General features: G+C 36.7%; 2 protein-coding genes across 22 annotated transcripts in view; one reads left to right on the top strand and one right to left on the bottom strand.

The window, feature by feature from the left end:
* Window positions 1–1,217: 1,217 nt before the first annotated feature.
* On the bottom strand, window positions 1,218–16,218 carry LOC127646520 (cysteine protease ATG4C-like). 3 transcript variants are annotated; one of them, XM_052130248.1, is made up of 11 exons: window positions 16,160–16,218; window positions 15,682–15,847; window positions 15,439–15,522; window positions 15,058–15,297; window positions 9,142–9,466; window positions 8,783–8,853; window positions 4,907–5,073; window positions 4,555–4,633; window positions 3,798–3,874; window positions 3,143–3,262; window positions 1,218–2,761 (listed from the first exon to the last, which is right to left on the bottom strand). In XM_052130248.1, exons 2-11 carry the CDS (start codon window positions 15,755–15,757, stop codon window positions 2,600–2,602), a joined length of 1,401 nt encoding a protein of 466 aa, XP_051986208.1. In that variant the 5' UTR covers window positions 15,758–15,847; window positions 16,160–16,218; the 3' UTR covers window positions 1,218–2,599. The 3 variants fall into 3 exon arrangements, with proteins under 3 accessions (XP_051986208.1, XP_051986210.1, XP_051986209.1); XM_052130250.1 differs by having other exon boundaries at window positions 15,058–15,231; XM_052130249.1 differs by having other exon boundaries at window positions 15,682–15,818; window positions 16,160–16,216.
* An 813-nt stretch (window positions 16,219–17,031) lies between these two features.
* LOC127646400 (dedicator of cytokinesis protein 7) overlaps window positions 17,032–17,634 on the top strand; it is an 80,233-nt gene continuing 79,630 nt past the window's right edge. For all 19 annotated transcript variants that reach the window (XM_052130008.1, XM_052130006.1, XM_052129999.1 and 16 more), the window contains exon 1: window positions 17,032–17,119. In XM_052130008.1, coding sequence (XP_051985968.1) covers window positions 17,082–17,119 — 38 coding nt within the window. In that variant the 5' untranslated portion in view covers window positions 17,032–17,081. The remainder of the gene's footprint in view (window positions 17,120–17,634) is intronic.

Here is a 17,634-nt window from a genome sequence, read left to right as displayed (position 1 = left end):
TCATTGTAATACAAATGGTCTGTCTTGGGTAAAACCGTCTCTGGCATAACTTGTATTAAACACAGACTTTAAAGTCTCTTTAAAAGACATTGAGTAGTGTGTAAAATATGTGAATGCTGCTATGCTGCCATCCATTTCCTCAGAAATCTGCAGAAAACGATCAGGTGCATGGCCTCATTTTGCTCAGTCTTCAACAATAATTGGTCTTAGAAATATAAAGAATGAAATGAAGGCACAACGGAATAAACACTGAACTGACTGTTTTTTGTCTTTTCAGCACGGATGGCTGTGCACTCTCCCTTATAGCCTGCAGCAAACCCTTGTCATATCATATCTTGTCAAAATGGGTATCACAAAAGAGATAGAAACTTTATTCAATCCAAAGGGCCTGCAGAAACGAAGCCTCTTGTAGAATTCCGCTGCTTTCATCTGTGGAATTCGCTCTGCAGAGCAGATTAGATTTTAAGGAATGTGCAGGAATCAATGCCTCTATTGGCAGCAGAGCACTGAGGTCTGCTATGGTCCTGTTGCTGCTGCTGGGATATAGCGTTCTCCCCCATGGACAGCATGACTCATTAATCAAATATTCATACAGGCAGCATCATAAAAACGAGCAGAACACAAAGTCTCCTTAAAGCTGCCATGCATCCCAGCACAAGTGCCCTTTCATGTAACTCTGACAGAAAGGCCATCATGTTGCCTCACCCCTGATGTCCTGAACTTCCCCCTTTTCCTCTCTCCTCTGTGCCTTATTTCCTAAAAACAGCCCAGCATGAATTTACTGATCACAGACACAAGCTATGGAAAACAGTGTTAAACGATGGGCTTATTGTACTCGTATGCTTCTGTCATCCAGACATGCACTGGTAACACAGGCAGTGGATTCTTCTGCTCTGTACTACAGAAGGGTATCTTGTTCCCCCAACCAGGGCCTATAATTGCAGGCCATGACCTTATTAATATAAGAATTTGTATTTAACATGAAAATAGCACAAGCATTGCTCAAACGGAAAAGAAACAGAAGAATTAACCATGGCAACATTGAGTCCCATAGAAGGATATTTTCTTTCCTCTGGAAAATGTCGTAATTAACGGATACAGATTTTTTCCATTTGGTTGAATGGGTTGCAGTTAACAAGTAATTTTCATTTGCAGTCTTGCCCGTTTGTTGTGGAAAATAAGTTAATAGATTCACAAGAACTCAATAGCAAGTTTGCTGTTTAATAAAGAATGTAAAAAACTAAAACAAAAAACACTTTCATGTTGTAATTACAATAAAATTATTATACTCTATTTTTTTTTTTTACTGTTCAACCATTTAAGATTTATTGTACATTGAGATCAACAAATTATACAACTGAAATGCTCATTGTGCAAAATGGATTTATCAACTGATATTAAAATCACTGTGGTATTAAAGGTTATCAAATCTAATCTGAAACATTGAAATGGTAGAATTAGTAGGTCTGCATAAATAACAGAAAACAACATTAGGGTGGTTAAATACAATGTATTAACACTGTGTGCTAGAGCTAGTGTTGCATTTCTGTTCCATGTCAAGTGCTTTGGTTTCAAGGTGTTTCCAAGTTATTCACAACAACTGGATATGGAAGTAAAATATCTTCTTTTATGTTGACAATTTTGCTGAAATTATCACTAACTTCAAGGGGGGAAAAATGAAACAGTCAAGTTATATAAATAATTATGCCTTTGATTCATACTAATTAATGTCCTGCATCATAACTTATGAAAATAATAGAGACACGTGAATACTATGAGAACATAGCAGCTCTGAAATTCTTCATTTCACACATTAGCATTAAACCATTCGTCTGTTAATAAATTATAAAACCAATTAATATTGTATGAAGGCCCCCCCCACCTTTTTAATCTAGCTACTACTGCCAAACAAGCACTATGACATGTTTATTTTCGCTGTGCATGCAGGCTTATGTGATACAGTGTTTCCTACTCCACAGTGAAGGCACATTATCCTTCCATTCAACATAAAACACAAGTCAATGACACAAATCAACCATCATCTCATAATGATGTGCACCTTTCAAATAAGAAACTACATCTACTATTTGATTTGTTTTAATTTTTTGTTTGTTTTTAATAGCTATATTAACCTAGAGGGAAAAATGTGATTCTAGTTTAATTACGAAATTTATGTTTTGCATTTATACAAAAAGCACTGCAATATTTGCAGGTTTAGATAGTAAAGGGACCCGAACTTCAATATAGTGTGTGACAGAGGCCATAATCTGTGATGGGTTATGGAGCACTCCAGAGCCTAGACTATATAAAAAAATTCTATACATCATGCTTTCCTTACAAGCACATATTGCCAAGAACTAGATAAGGACAATGTATTGACATCGGTATTGGTACAGTACATAGGTTCACTTAAGTGTTCAACTTTGTGAAGCATGCATTCAGTCTTTTAACTTGGCCTTTTGACATGAATAATCAATGTGGCATAGGGTCCTACATTTTAGATCCACAGTGTTAAAGAAAGACTGGTCCAGATGTACAATAGTAGTCCTGATTTGTAGAGTATTACTTGAGCTGTGAGTTGATGGCTCAAAGGTATCTCTCAGAGCAGAACAAAGTCTCCTGATATTGCCCCAGCTTTTGTTGTGTCCCTGATGAAAGGCCATTCTCTCTTTTCAACAGAAACCGAAAGCTCATAATCCTTTCCATGTCCTTTCATAAAGGTGAATGCAGGGTATTTCTCTTTAGATGAAGGCTGCAATATCTGGCATACAAAAACACAGTTTGTTATAGACTTAACACTGATTAAATTAAGTTCAATATAATTGTAATAAATCTCAATCATTATAAAAGGACAAAGGAATTTACAACATTTGCCCCTAAAAGTAGTCTATACAAGATGAAATGAACATTTCCAATTAAACAGTTAAATGCTGCCATCTGCTGACAGAAATCTAAAAGAACTGCCTTGTTACTGCTTAAGTGAAAATGTTATTTACTCTGGTTAAAGGGTGGTGAAATTGGAAAATCGGCTCCATTTCAACACTTAACATGTCTTCATACACATCAAAACAACAAATATGGAACACAAGTTCTTAACAGCTGTACATATATTACAAATATGGTTTTGGATTGGTTTACCCACCTTTGACAGTTCGCTGCTAATTCTTTCATAGTGTTCAACGTTTTTGGAGTAGAATCCAATTGTACAGCTTGGGTCCATTTTATTGAAAGACATTTTCTTTGGTGATGGGCAATGATAAGACTTTAACCAAGAAAAATTATCAATGATTATAAGGAGTCAAAAGAAGATCCATTTGCACAACTAAAGCATTACAAGTATCCATTCGTAATATCCATCTACAGTGTAATAAGCTCGTAATACAGATTGGCTCAGTACTGTTCTAAATTGGTAATTTGTGTGTTCATGCGAAACCATTAGATAGCAGATATGAATGTTTTTACTTTTTGATGTACTGTATTAGACAAATTATGGATTCTGCCTGAGATCACAATGGCTTTGACAGCTGAGCTAAAAGTATGGAACAATATTTCTGTCTTTTGTCAAGTTTCTTTCAGCACACAAAAAGCATAAAAATATGAAATAATGATGCTGAAATATAAAATCGTTGGAGCTAAATATAATATGTTGGAGTGGATACAAAGTTCAGAACAATGTGTGAATCTCTTGCATTCAGTAATTGAGCATGGAGGACTACTTTGAGATTCATACCCTTAAGTACAGAAACTATTCAATTCACATCACTGTGTGGCGGTCAGGTTTTGTAATTCCACGTTACCTGCAGAGGGAAATTGCCTGTGCTGACATCCACAAAAGACTGACAGTAATGAGGGTCCAGGTAAATCAAGCTGTCATCTGCAAGGACAAAACATAAGACAAGTTATTCAAAAAAATACAGTGATTATTTTAATGCATATCCTTTCCATATTTCTATGCAGAGTAGATCAAAGCCAACTACCTCAGTTGGGCTTCTAACAATCAAACTCTAGTTTATTTTTCTTAGGCCTTCTTAAGCTTGGATGGATAAAACTCTGTATGAATCAATTCCAGTTGTACAAGCACATTTGTTGTGCTGCGGGGGGGGCTGTCGTTAAATTTTGGTGTGAAGAAATTACTTTTACAAACACGCAATTATATTACATAATTTGCATATGATGAATGTATGCAGTAGGCTTTGCCCGGCAAAGAGATTGTATTGCTTGTCATTTAGACATCATTGTGGAGTGTATTTCAAATGGCTAAAATGTAAATGAGTAAATATTGACTACCAACATGTACAACTGAAGGTTTCCACTGGCTGCTGAAGATGGAGAGTGGGGCCACTGGATAGCTTTGAAATCTATGAAAGTTGTTTATGGACATGTAAAATGCCTTCTACTTGGGATATCCTTGATGAATGGTGTAGCATTTTGATGGGTTTGGGAAAAATAAGCTTCCCTGATGGCGCTGGCCTTCTATCAGTATAACCATCTATCATTAATTTACTTTGTCTATTTTTAAACATCACAGAGTATGATTCTGAATAAAAGACTAACCTTGAAATCCAACAAAATAGTAGGCCTGTTTAGGCTTTCCGCCAATGATGCCGATACAGTACTCTAAGCTCAATATGCTCTGGGGAAGAGAGGAAGAGAGCATTTAAGGTCACAGTTTTACCATCATTACCAATATTTCTCTCTTTCTCATCATATGCATAGGTTTATACATAAACTAGAAATTGAAGAGATCTAGATTAAGTTTTTGAAAATTATGCAGAATTAACAAAATGAGTTATTGCCATCAATGACCATGTCTTCTGCAGCAACATGTATCTAACTATACTTGAATACATAACCACCAGTGTGGGTTAGTTAGTTATTAAAGCAGTTGTAGAGAAAAAAGGCTCACCTTGACAAAGCTGAAGTATTCTGTGTTGATCTTCTCTCCACCTAGTCTCACAGGAATGAGGATGATGACAGCCCTACTACCAGGAGCAGATCCAGTATCGAGTCCTTGAGGATTACTGTGGCTGCCCGTCTGCCCCAAATGGCTATCAATAACATCAGCACTGTACACTGCAGACAAATCAATAACAGGGGTCAAAACTGGGTCTGCTGTCTGCAGCAGACTTTTTAATTTAATTTTTTTATTTCTAATACAAAGTTTTAAATGTATACACTGGTGGCCAAAAAAATTGAATAATGTATCATGTACAGATTTTGCTCTTATGGAAACAAATTGGTACTTTTATTCACCAAAGTGGCATTCAACTGATCACAATGTATAGTCAGGACATTAATAACGTGAAAAATTACTATTACAATTTGAACATAATGTTCAGAACTTCTTCAAAGATTTCTCATCAAAACATCCTCCACATGCACCAATAACAGCTTTGCAGATCCTTGGCATTCTAGGTGTTAGTTTGTCCAGACACTCATTTCACCCCATGCTTAATGTAGCACATTCCTGGGATTTTCACGAACAACAGTTCCTATAATTTACTCAGAATGGTGCCAAAAACGAAATAACATCCAGTGATCGGCAGTTCTGTGAACAGAAATGCCTTATTGATGAAAGAGGTCAACAGAGAATGGTCAGACTGGTTCAAACTGACAAAGTCTACGGTAAATCAGATAACAGCTCTGTACAATTGTGGTGAGAAGAATATCATTTCAGAATGCTATTCTGAAATGCTGGTTGCCACTGTTTTGGTGGCACGAGGGGGACCTACACAATACTAGGCAGGTAGTTTTAATGTTGTGGCTGATTGGTGTATATACACTTTGTATTGTATATACAATGTTCTAGGCACTTGTGAAAAATGTTGCATAGTGAGGATTTCTTAAAAATAATGCCACAAAAAAATATTCTTTTATAAATCAATGACCTACAAAGTCCAGTAAACATAAAAAAAAAAAAACTAAATCAATATTTGGTGTGACCACTTTGCCTTCAAACAGCACCAATTCTCCAAGGTACACATGGACACAGTTTTTATTAGGGATGCACCAATCCGATACCTGGATCGGTATCGGCTCCGATACGGAAGCTTTTAGACGGATTGGGTATCGTCTGACGAGCCCGATCCAAATCCGATCCTGTGTTTTAGTCATGTTCGTTACGGTCAAGCTCCAAAAATGACATAAAAGAACCATTAAAAACACCAGATTAAAGCAGTTCAAATGACTCATGCATTTTATTCAAAGCCACTTGAAGATGTGCGATAGCTCTGTGTTTAATAAGTAAAAATATATAGTATGTGCAGTGCCTGCACGTTAGTGAATGGTACTGCTCTGTTGACATAAACTCACGCATAGGCTGGTGATGCACTCGTGGCTATGTTTATCCTTCACAGCGGTGCGCTACTCAAGAACAGCATCTCAGATGTAGATGCTCAAAAGTTTGGTTCACTTATAATATGCATTAGGATGGCAACAGAGGTGCATTTTAGCAGAATTTGAATAAGTGATTTAAACTACTGTGAACTTGCCAACAAACAGACACATACAGGATTTCCTGGACAATTTAGAATGCCAAAATAAAAGCGTGAAGGTTTAAAAAGTGCATGATTTAAATATATTACTTTTGTTTTTATAATTAGAATTAGAAGTCAATAATAATATTAATAACAATGTATTATTATTATTATCATTGTAATCATTAATATATGTTTACAATTTATAATAATATTTAAGTTGAATGGATTCCAAATAATAACTGCGTGAATGATAAGTGGACTGATGTCTTACAACTAAATTGAACAAAAAAGTGTCCAGATGCAAGTTGAAAAATATTTGGGGAAAAAAAAGATAAAAAAAAAAAAAAAAAAAGGCAAAAATAAAACACTGGTTTCTTTTCTACTGAAGACTGGAATTACTGTTAATTTTGCTGCTACATTATCCAGTATACTAGTTAATAATCAAGTGTTTCTTAATAAGCTATACATTTATAATATGTAAATAATATATAGTTTTAAGCTTGGGTTTCTTTATATATTAAAGAGTACACCCAATTAGTTCCACACAATATTGTGAAGATATTCTAAACTGATTATGCAAAAAACAACACTGGTATCAGCTTGTGATCGGTATCGTCCAAAACTGAGATTTCTGATATCGGAATCAGAAGAGAAAAATTGGTATCTGTGCATCGGTTTTTTGCCGATATGATGTTCCAAGATTCTTAGAGAATTCACCACAGTTCTTTTAAAATTTAGTGTGTCTCGATTGCTTCTTCTCTTCATGTAATCCCAGACTGACTACATGCTCAGTGGGGGATTCTGTGTGGGCCATGCCATCTGTTGCAGGGTTCCCTGTTCTTCTATTTTAATCTGTTCTATTTGCAAAATTTGGAAGTCTAAAATACATATTTCCTATTAACACACAAAAGCTGAATATATAAATAACAATCTTAAGACAAATGTTTTTTGTGAAACATCTTAAGTGTCTAAAACTTTTGCAAAGTTCTGAATATATCAGATATTTTAAAAATTTTTAACACACACGTTGATAGGGTCAAATGGAGTATCCCTAAGAAAACTTATTGATACTCGTGACTTAAATAGTAATGGCATTTGTAAAAACCTTGAAAAATATATTTAAAAGTATAAAAGTAATTTTTTAATTAATACATTTTGTACACTCAAGGTGCAAGAAGAAAGCAAGCAAATAAAGAACACTGCCTGGCCAAAAAAAAGTCGCCTTTTGGATTTAAATAACGGTTTTGATCTAGCGTTGCTTTAATTGGTCAAGTCTAGGTTCAGCAAATGTTATGCGGCAATAAAATTAAGTCAGCTGAGTATCTGAATGTACTGAATGGCCAGGTTATCCCATCAATGGATTTCTTCTTCCCTGACAGAACGGGCATTTTCCTGGACGACAATGCCAAGTTTCATCGGGCTCAAATTGTGAAAGAGTGGTTCAAGAAGAATGAGGAATCATTTTCACACATGAATGTGGGCACCACAGAGTCCTGACCTTAACCCCACTGAAAGTCTTTGGGATGTGCTGGAGAAGATTTTATTGAGTGGTTCGACTCTCCCGTCATCAATACAAGATCTCGGCCAAATATTAATGCAACTCTGGATGGAAATAATGTTTTGACATTGCATAAGGTTGTCAAAACAATTCCATGACAAATGTGCGCGTAATAAAAGCTAAAAGTGGTATTGACGATGGAATATTCGAACCACTCCGTAAAGTCTTCTCAAGCACATTAAGGTCAGGACTCTGTGGTGGCCAATTCAAGTGTGAAAATGATTCCTCATACTCCCTGAATCACACTTTCACAATTTGAGACTTCTGAATCTTGGCATTATCGTCCTGGATTATGCCCGTGCCGTCAGGGAAGAAAAAATCCATTGATGGGATCACCTGGTCATTCAGTACATTCAGATACTCAGCTGACTTAATTTTATTGCCACATAACATTTACTGAGCCTAGACTTTTTTTGGCCAGGCAGTGTATATTAACACCTTTTACTTGGTTACACCACTTGACATTTTTTAAGCCATTAAATACATTTTTTTGCAGAAAATGCTATAAATGTTTTTAGTTTTTTTTCGAAAATGTAAGAAACTAACATATACACAAATATTACAATTCTATTAACTTGATTGACGTGTTTATACTTTTTATCAACTCTCAAAACAATGTTTTGCTCCATTACATTTTTAACAGTAACTGAAGTACTAATATAATCTCATCCTTAGCAAATAATAAAGATTATGCTGAATGTTAGGAAATATTAGCAGAGGGCTAATTCCTCCATAAATTTCATACCTGTGCAGTCCTGTGCTACATAAACACTTAAGCCTTTTATCATCGGGTCTGTGGCCCCATCAACAGCTTTTCTGAAGTAGAAGTGAGAATGACAGGGTGAGAAAGATGGTATTAGAGAGATTTTTATAATGTTCATAACACTTTTATCATTTTAATTTTGCTGCAAAATTACTTCCAAATCAATGTGAAAGAATCACCATTTCTGGGTCTGGACATTTTCTTTTCCAGTGCTGATTAAACATTGTGTTTATAGTGAAACATAAAAACATAACTATGTAATGCTACATAATAATGAGGACTGGGTGATTATTAAGGCATATTGTTATACACATACAATTATTTCTATAAGGCCCTCGTACCTGAGTATGTGTGCCACCACTGCTGGGCCGTACCAATCTCCTGCCTGTTTTCCTGATGTCAACCCTAGCTGCACTAGTCTGTGGATGCCTAGCTGGGCTAAAGGTCCATCTCCAAACCAAGACACAATGGTGCGGTGATAAGCCTCTTTCAGGTAGGAGTCAGCCTCCTCAGCCCTTCCCTGAGAAGAGCAGTGAGGCTGTGTGACTTGTGCTCTTTCTCCCTGAACGGAGGCCTCTAATGTGGCCACAAGTTTCCGTGCTGCACTGCTGGTCCATGTCTCTGTATCCAGTGGTTCCAGGGTCAGTGCCTCTGCCCAGGTCCAGTCTGGTGACAAAATAATTTAACAGATTGTATGGCCATATAAAAAAAAAAAAAAAAAAAAACTATACATCAATGCTCCATTATTTATTTGATCAGAGATAATCAGATGCATTTAAATAAACTCAATTCAATAAACCCAATCATTAAAACAGCTTTGTGTTTAACCATGTGTGACCACGTGGGTCTTGCGGTTTTGACTTTGTGTTATGCAATGCATAATTTAAATACATTTAAAGGAATAGTTCACCCAAAAATGAAAATTGTCTCATTATTCGCTTACCCTGATGCCATCCCAGATGTGTATGAATGTCTGTCTTCAGCAGAAGATGATAGAGCTCTGTCAGGACCTTATAATGGAAGTACATGGGTGCCAGCACTTTGATGGTCCAAAAGTGATATTTAGGCAGCATAAAAGTAATCCATGCGACTCCAGTCGATCAATGAATGTCTTCTGAAGTGAATCGATAGGCTTATGCAAGAAAAAAGTCGATAATTAAATTGTTTTTAACTTTAAATCGGCACTTCCATCCTGGGCTCCGATGTGCTCCTTTTTTTTTTAATTAGCGATTTATTTTTTATAGGACACTTTTATTGATTGACTGGAGTCGTATGGATTACTTATTATAGGAGTGGTGGTGGCGTAGTGGGCTAAAGCACATGACTGTTAATCAGAAGGTCGCTGGTTCGATCCCCACGGCCACCACCATTGTGTCCTTGAGCAAGGCACTTAACTCCAGGTTGCTCCAGGGGGATTGTCCCTGTTATAAGTGCACTGTAAGTCGCTTTGGATAAAAGCGTCTGCCAAATGCATAAATGACATGGACCATCAAATGTACTTCTATTATAATGAAGTGACAGAGCTCTATCTTCTACTAAAAATCTTCATATTTGTTCTGCTGAAGACAGACAGTCATACACATCTGGGATGGCATCAGGGTAAATGAATGAGAGAATTTTCATTTTTGGGTGAAATATTCCTTTAAACCCATTGCATAGTGTTCAGGATACTCTAAGGAGTCATTTAAGGGTAAAACTTCTGACGCACGGATTCACGTAACCACAACACGGTGTCGATTTTGAACTGCTTCTATGGTTGCAGAACCAACAAAAGTGCCTCTGGTAAGAAATCTCTTCAGGTGTTTTCACTGAATCCTGTTTGGTTTTAAAGAGTAGTGGCTCTAGTTTTGTTTGATATCCTGCTTTAAATATTTCATTCATTTTTCGCGCTTTGGTGCACTGATAAACATCAAGTACTCGGATGAGTCTGTGGAACAGTGTTCTGACAGACGTTCCAAAAACATGCTTGTTATTTTGAATAACTTTTCACATAAACAAATCCGTGGGTCATTTCGCTTCATTTTAATTATATTTTTGTTTGTTAACACTGTACAATAAGGTGCTATTCATTAATATTAGTAATACATTCCTATATATTTACTCTGCATTTTCACATTGAGAATAAATGTTTTCATCTGAAAGCTGAAGAAAGTTGCTTTCAGAGGCTTTATATGGAGTTAGGATGAAAATAAGGTGCATTTCAAACTGTTCTGAGACCAGTGCAGACAGACAGCACACTGGAGATTAAGTCATTCACTAAATAGGGAGCAAGGGTGCATTCTATAACTTTCCAATGCAGCTAAATACATTCACTCCTAAAATCCAACCAAAATTTCAGTTCCAGGCAGCAGATGATGTTTGAACCACTCAACATGTTTGGCTGGCATGGGACAGATAATCAGTGCATACACTACCTGACCAAAAAAAAAAAAAGTTGCATACTCTAATATTTTGTTGGACCATTTTTAGCTTTGATTATGGCATGCATTCGTCGTGGCATTGTTTCGACAATCTTATGCAACATTTATTTTAAGCAATCTTTATGCTCCCAAGCAAATCAAATTTTTTCTGATGAGCCTCAATAACAAGTGGCTTTCTTGTGGCCACACAGCTGTTTAGTCCCAATCCTGCAAGTTCTTGTCACATTGCGCATTTGGAAATGCTCTTACTTTCACTATTAAACATAGCCGTGAGTTCTACTGTAAATTTTTTATGATGTGACTTCGCCACGTGATCTCTGATCACGATCATTCAAGACTTTTTCCCGACCAAATTTCTTCCACGAAGCTGATGGTTTATCACTATCCTTTCAGGTTTTAATAATGCGTTGGACAGTTCTTAACCCAATTCCTGTAATTTCAGCAATCTCCTTAAAATAAAAAAAATCATGTTTTTTTTGCAAATAATTTGCCCCTTCTGAAACACAGTAACATCTATTCCACAACCACGGGATACGTCTTCTGACGTGGTAGTTTGAGAAATGAGAAGCTACACACTGCATCAGTTAGGTTTAAAAGAATTGCTGCCAGCTGAAACATTAATCACTGCAATAATGATCCAATAATAGGCTCTTAAGTATCTGCTGATTTAAATCCAAATGGCAACCTTTTTTTAGCCAGGCAGTATAGATTCAGAATTTTGTAATTAAAACTTTTATTTTAACATGATTGGCAGTGATTTGATGATTCTGGCCATTACTTTTACTCAGAATGATGTATTCATCTTTCTAGAAATCAGCTGCAATGTCTATAACATCTCAAAAACCAACACTCTTGGACACATAATAAACTATTTGATGAAACAAATCAGACTTTCTATAGCTTGGTATTTCTTACATTTTCACAGCTTAGTCCCGCTGTCCACATATGTGGACATCAATTTTTAGAATAACTATTTTGCTAAAAAATTTGCTTGTTTATTAGGTGCTACTAGTTACAAATAAAAAAAAATAAATCAAAAATGCAAACAGACGTCATGTGGGGGGTCTAATGAGGTTAAAATGTACATGGGGACATCACAATTGTTGGGGATTGATGCATTTATGGTTGTACAGTACTACTAGTAACAGCCATTCAGTCACTTATAATGTTTTGCTTATGTTAAAATATTTTTTAAATCTTGTCTGTGGGCTTTTATTTAACAGATCACGCTACATTTGTGCAAAACATATGTTCAAAGTTAGCTTGTGCACAATATCAATGGGCTTTTAATGAACATAGAATATTCATATTTCTTGAGAGGTCTGTATCATTTTGCTTTCATAGTTTAAAATCAGCCTTAACTATGCACAGACCGATTAGTTATAATCTTAATTTTGTTAACAATCTCAGAAATTACAATATTTACACTGGCAATAAAAAGTATGTGAATCCTTTGGAATTAGCTGATTGTCTGCATAAATTGGTCATACAATATACTCATCTTCATCAAAGTCAAAAGTTTAGACAAACACAAGGTGCTTAAGCTAACAACACACAAATGGTCTGCACTTACATGGCGCTTTTTTAACCTTATTGGTTTTCAAAGCGCTTTATACTGTGACTCATTCACCCATTCACACACCAATGATGGCAGAGCTGCCATGCAAAGGGAGCAACTTGGGGTTCAGTGTCTTGCCCAAGGACACTTCGGCATGTGGAGTCACGAGGGCCAGGAATTGAACCGCCAACCCTCTCTTGGGTTGTTCCACAGCATCTCTATTGGGTTAAGTTCTGGGCTCTGACTAGGCCATTCAAACAGGTGGATTTTTTTATTTTATCATTCTGTGCTGGATTTACTTTGATGTTTATGGTTCATTGTCCTGCTGCATCACCCAACTTCTACTGAGCTTCAGTTAGCATACAGCCACCCTGACGTTAGCCTGTTGAATATCTTGATAAACTTCTGAATACATTTTTTCCTTGATGATGGCAAGCTGTTCAGGCCCTGAAGCAGACCCAATTCATGATGCTCCCTCTGTCATACTTCACCATTGGCATGATATTTTCAGGTTGGTATGCAGTGCCTTTTTTACACTATATGTAGTGCTGTGTGTTATTCTCAAACAATTCATCCTTAGTTTCATCAGTCCACAAAACATTTTCCCAGTAGCATTGTGGAGTATCAAGTTGATCTTTGGATTATTCAGGCATGCAGCAATGTTTTTGTATGAAAGCAGCAGCTTCCAACACGTTGTCATTCATTGTGCCCTTTTAGCCATCTTGGCTGGATGGCCACTTCTAGGATGAGTAGCCACAGTACTAAATAATCTTAATTTATAGACATCTTGTCTAATTATAGACAGATGAATATCTAAGCTCTTCTAGATAACTTTGTAACCCTTTCCAGCTCCTTGCAAAGCAAAACTTCTTGATCTAAGGTCTTCTAAAATCACTTTTTTTGCAAGGTATGGTCCATGTCAACAGATACTTCTTGTGAATAGCAAACTCAAAATGTTTTGAGTGTTTTTTAAAGTCAAAGTAGCTCTAAACCACACATCCAATCTCATTTGATGCCAGGTTTGCAAACTACTGACTCTTAAGTAGCTTTTGTTGACATCATTAGCCTAGGGTTCACATACTTTTCTCAACCTACACTGTGAACATTTGTATGATCTATTGAATATGTACAAGAACAATAAAATAATTTGTGTTATTAGTTAAAATACATTGTGTTTGTTCATTATTGTAACTAAGATGAAGATCAAACCAGATTTTAAGACAAATTTATACATACTGCAAATGCAGGTAATTCCAAAGGGTTAACATGCTTTTTGTACATCCAGTGCACTAAGAAATAGAGGAACAAGGTGTCTTTCAGAAGTTCTGATAATTTTTCCTAAATTTCTTTGAGCTACTTCACAGACATATTAAAATTGGACTTTTATTGAGACAGTGGGGGTAGATCTCTATGCACAAAAGTTCAATTATAATATTCAAAGAAGTACGTATTTCACTTTTACAACATTTTATCCAAAAAACAGGGTGGGTGACTGAAAAAGTGTGTGTAGGAGAGCTGAGGGTCATAAAGGTGCTGACCAGTCTGTGGTGCCCTTAGATAATGACCTTGCAAAGTGTCAAGGCCTGTAATTGGCCAATAAGTATATTTTATTAGCCATTAACCTCTTTATAGGTAGAAATTTCTATAATGACATTTCATTACAGACATGACCACTGGTGACACTTCAATGTTGTTTTTGAATGATAGTATTAAACTGGCAAATGCTGGGGCCTTTCACCTAACTGGACAAAACTGCCCACAGTCAATCATGAGAGCTCATTCATTAGAAAGTGACAATATCTGATATTGAAATATCCAACCTCTGCAATTAAAACTTTAAACAGAACAATTTTTTCAGAATAATTTCTTAAAGCGAACAGTCAAATGAATGCTTCAACCCCTTCAGTTCTAAAACTGTGGCAAAATGTATTTAAACAACACCTAAGAATTGTTTTTCTTGGGATATGCTGAAGCATCAGAACTATAACTTTCACCTGGACAGTTATTAGAATCAACAACTTAATTTGTGGTACTTAAAGGGAGTATGCCAAATTTGGTGCCTGGCAATACTCAGAAGAATGATTTGCATATTGCCACAGAAAATTGGAACGCTAATCATTCACACAATTCTACAGTTCTCCTGCATGATTTTTCATTTGATTTTACCCATTATATTGTAATTCCACCCCCTACAATGTTTACAGAAAAAGTGAAAATAAAATAAAAAAGTGGGCAGATTCAGTGTGTCTACTCATCATTAACTCACAACTCAATCTCACCTCTACCCAAAATGTGAAGCAAGAGAGCCTGGGACAAAACCATCTGCCCGGCGCGGAGTGTACAACCCCACCCACAGTCTGAAGTGAGGGTGGAGCCTGGAAGGGCAGGAAGTTCTTCTCGATAGGTGAACCAAACTCGTGAGGTGAAGTCCCTTCGAAATCCATCAACGTTACCTGTGACAACATCATCAGCATCATCTAATGCATCAGCAGTACTACTCTCAGTAGGGCTTTCGTCATCTGAGGACAACAGATAAGAATATTTGTATATAAGAACTATAAACAGCAATATTTCTTTTAAAACAGCCTAAAGTGATTATTACATTACAAAAGGTTATGCAGTCAGTGCAAAATGTTGGGTGAGTCAAATTACTCTCTTACCCACAGCCTTGAAATGATAGCATTTCCCCAACAAGAAAACAGGAGAATTACGGCTGAAGGCAGTTTTTGTTTTAAGAGCCCAACCTACAATAGATGTATTAAACAAACAATCATGTTTAGTGATATGCAAGCATGTGTGAACAAAGACATAATTTTAGCGAGAAGAAAATGAAAGACTTCCGGTGTCAGATGAAAGGAATATCAACATCCTAACAGTGACATGTGAGATCTGTCTTGACATACTGTATTTCACATTGTGCCATGCTGACATGAACTTGGACTTCAGTTTGTCCACCTCGTCGGTTCCTTTAGTCTCCATTTCATCAGCCACTGAGCAGAACCCATCACAGCACACACGCTGGAGTTTTTGTGAAATGTTTCTAATACGAACAAAACAAGTTGTATTCACCTGGAAAGATGACATGAACTTGCTCACTTACATATTATTATTAAGCTTACATTTCTATCACCTACGAATTTAAGTAATAGTTAACAGTACAATAAAATGATATATGCACTTGTCAGAATAGAGTTACATAAATAGAGCTCCGTTTATCGTTGGCTAACTAGCATGGTAGTTAATCAGTAAACTTATACTTCTTTCTAAACGTTACGGAGTTACCAACAATAAATGTAAATGTAAATGCAAACAAACGGCAAATGCTTCGTAAAATGAAAAAATAAACGAAATAAAAACGAAATTATATAGTTTAAAACGTACTTGCTCACATGTCTTCTTGTACTGAAGAACTCGCAGTGCAACTACTCGCTTCTGTTTACACATTGAGGAAGTGGCGAATGGCGATCCCGTGCTGTCTCGCGGTATTTCAGGAACAGAAAAATAAATTCTTGCTGGATGCATTTCAGACGACTACTGTCTGCCTTTATTTCTTGATGGACACTGTTGTATTTTGTCTTTTTGAAAGATTGCTATTTTTATCAATTTATTACATTTCTTAACATTTGAAATTAATAAATAAAACGAAAATGTGTATTGTTGAAGCGTTGCATTATTTATTTCTTCAGTTCATATAAAAGCAATATTTAGCTCTTTATAGTCACAATATTATTCATAAGCAGAAGCGTGCCACTCACAATTTCATAAACATGATGCGATTTTATGTACATAAATATGCCCGTGACTTATTACACATGACTTATGGAAGTGGAAACGGATGCATTTCACACTTTAGGCAAAACCAATAGTTTCCTGAAAAAGAGCCCTCTATTGTCCACACAGGAAATGAATCACATTGGGAAAACTCCAACCCACAACCCCAACTCCAAAAGACTGTAAAGTACTGTCTGACTCCCATAAGATAAATATTGTTTGCTGTACACCTTGTCACATAGCAGCTTTTAGACATTGTTTTGTTTTTTGTTATAGGTAATAAATGACAAGGAGGCAGCCTCTCGCAATGCAAAGTCAATGGAGACGGTTGGATTGTTTTCCCCCGGTGTGGGCGTGGCCTAAATACGCTCTGTCTCTATGGCTAATACGGCTTTGTGAACGACTTCTCAACCGTCCAATCACAGACGTCTTATGAATCTCCTACTCTCTTCTCCTGCCGCAGGGGGCGGGACTTATTGGAATACGAGCGGCTGGAACACTGGAGTTTTTCGAGCACCCAGCGGCTACAGTCATGGCTGAGCGCCGCGCCTTTGCCCAGAAAATCAGCAGGTAAGGATATCTAACACATTTTAAACCCAAAACTTAATTGCTATATATATATATATATATATATATATATTTTTTTTTTTACACTTGTTCGCCCTGAGCCGTGCAGTCATTCACTGTCTGCTGCCTGATGCAGTTGGTAAGCGTTCCCAAATAAGGCCTAGGCTTTGAGTTAGCTGGAGCAGACGATGAGTTGTAGGCTCTGTCTCAAAGCCAAGTGAGCTGCCAACCTAGACCGCATACTTGAGCGTCAAATGCACTTTCGAAATGCTGCCGAAGTTGGTAGGTAGCTCATTGTATTTTGAGACAAATCCATCGAGATGCCCGAGTGACCCACCCTAAGCTGCAAGACAGCAGTATGATGCCTTTGTGCCTCAATGCATTAGTATTAGTCTTTGTCGTTGTGTTTATAATTCATAGATGCGCCTTTTGTTTAGTCCATGTAGAGATTTAATGATGCAGACGGCCTGGATTAGGGCAGTCAATGAAATGCAGTGTTTGGGGTTTGCAAGACGATT

The sequence above is a fragment of the Xyrauchen texanus genome, chromosome 7 (assembly GCF_025860055.1).
Source record: "Xyrauchen texanus isolate HMW12.3.18 chromosome 7, RBS_HiC_50CHRs, whole genome shotgun sequence".
Classification (NCBI taxonomy): domain Eukaryota; kingdom Metazoa; phylum Chordata; class Actinopteri; order Cypriniformes; family Catostomidae; genus Xyrauchen; species Xyrauchen texanus.
Note: the sequence above shows the minus strand (reverse complement) of the source record. Positions and strands in the feature narration are given on the sequence as shown.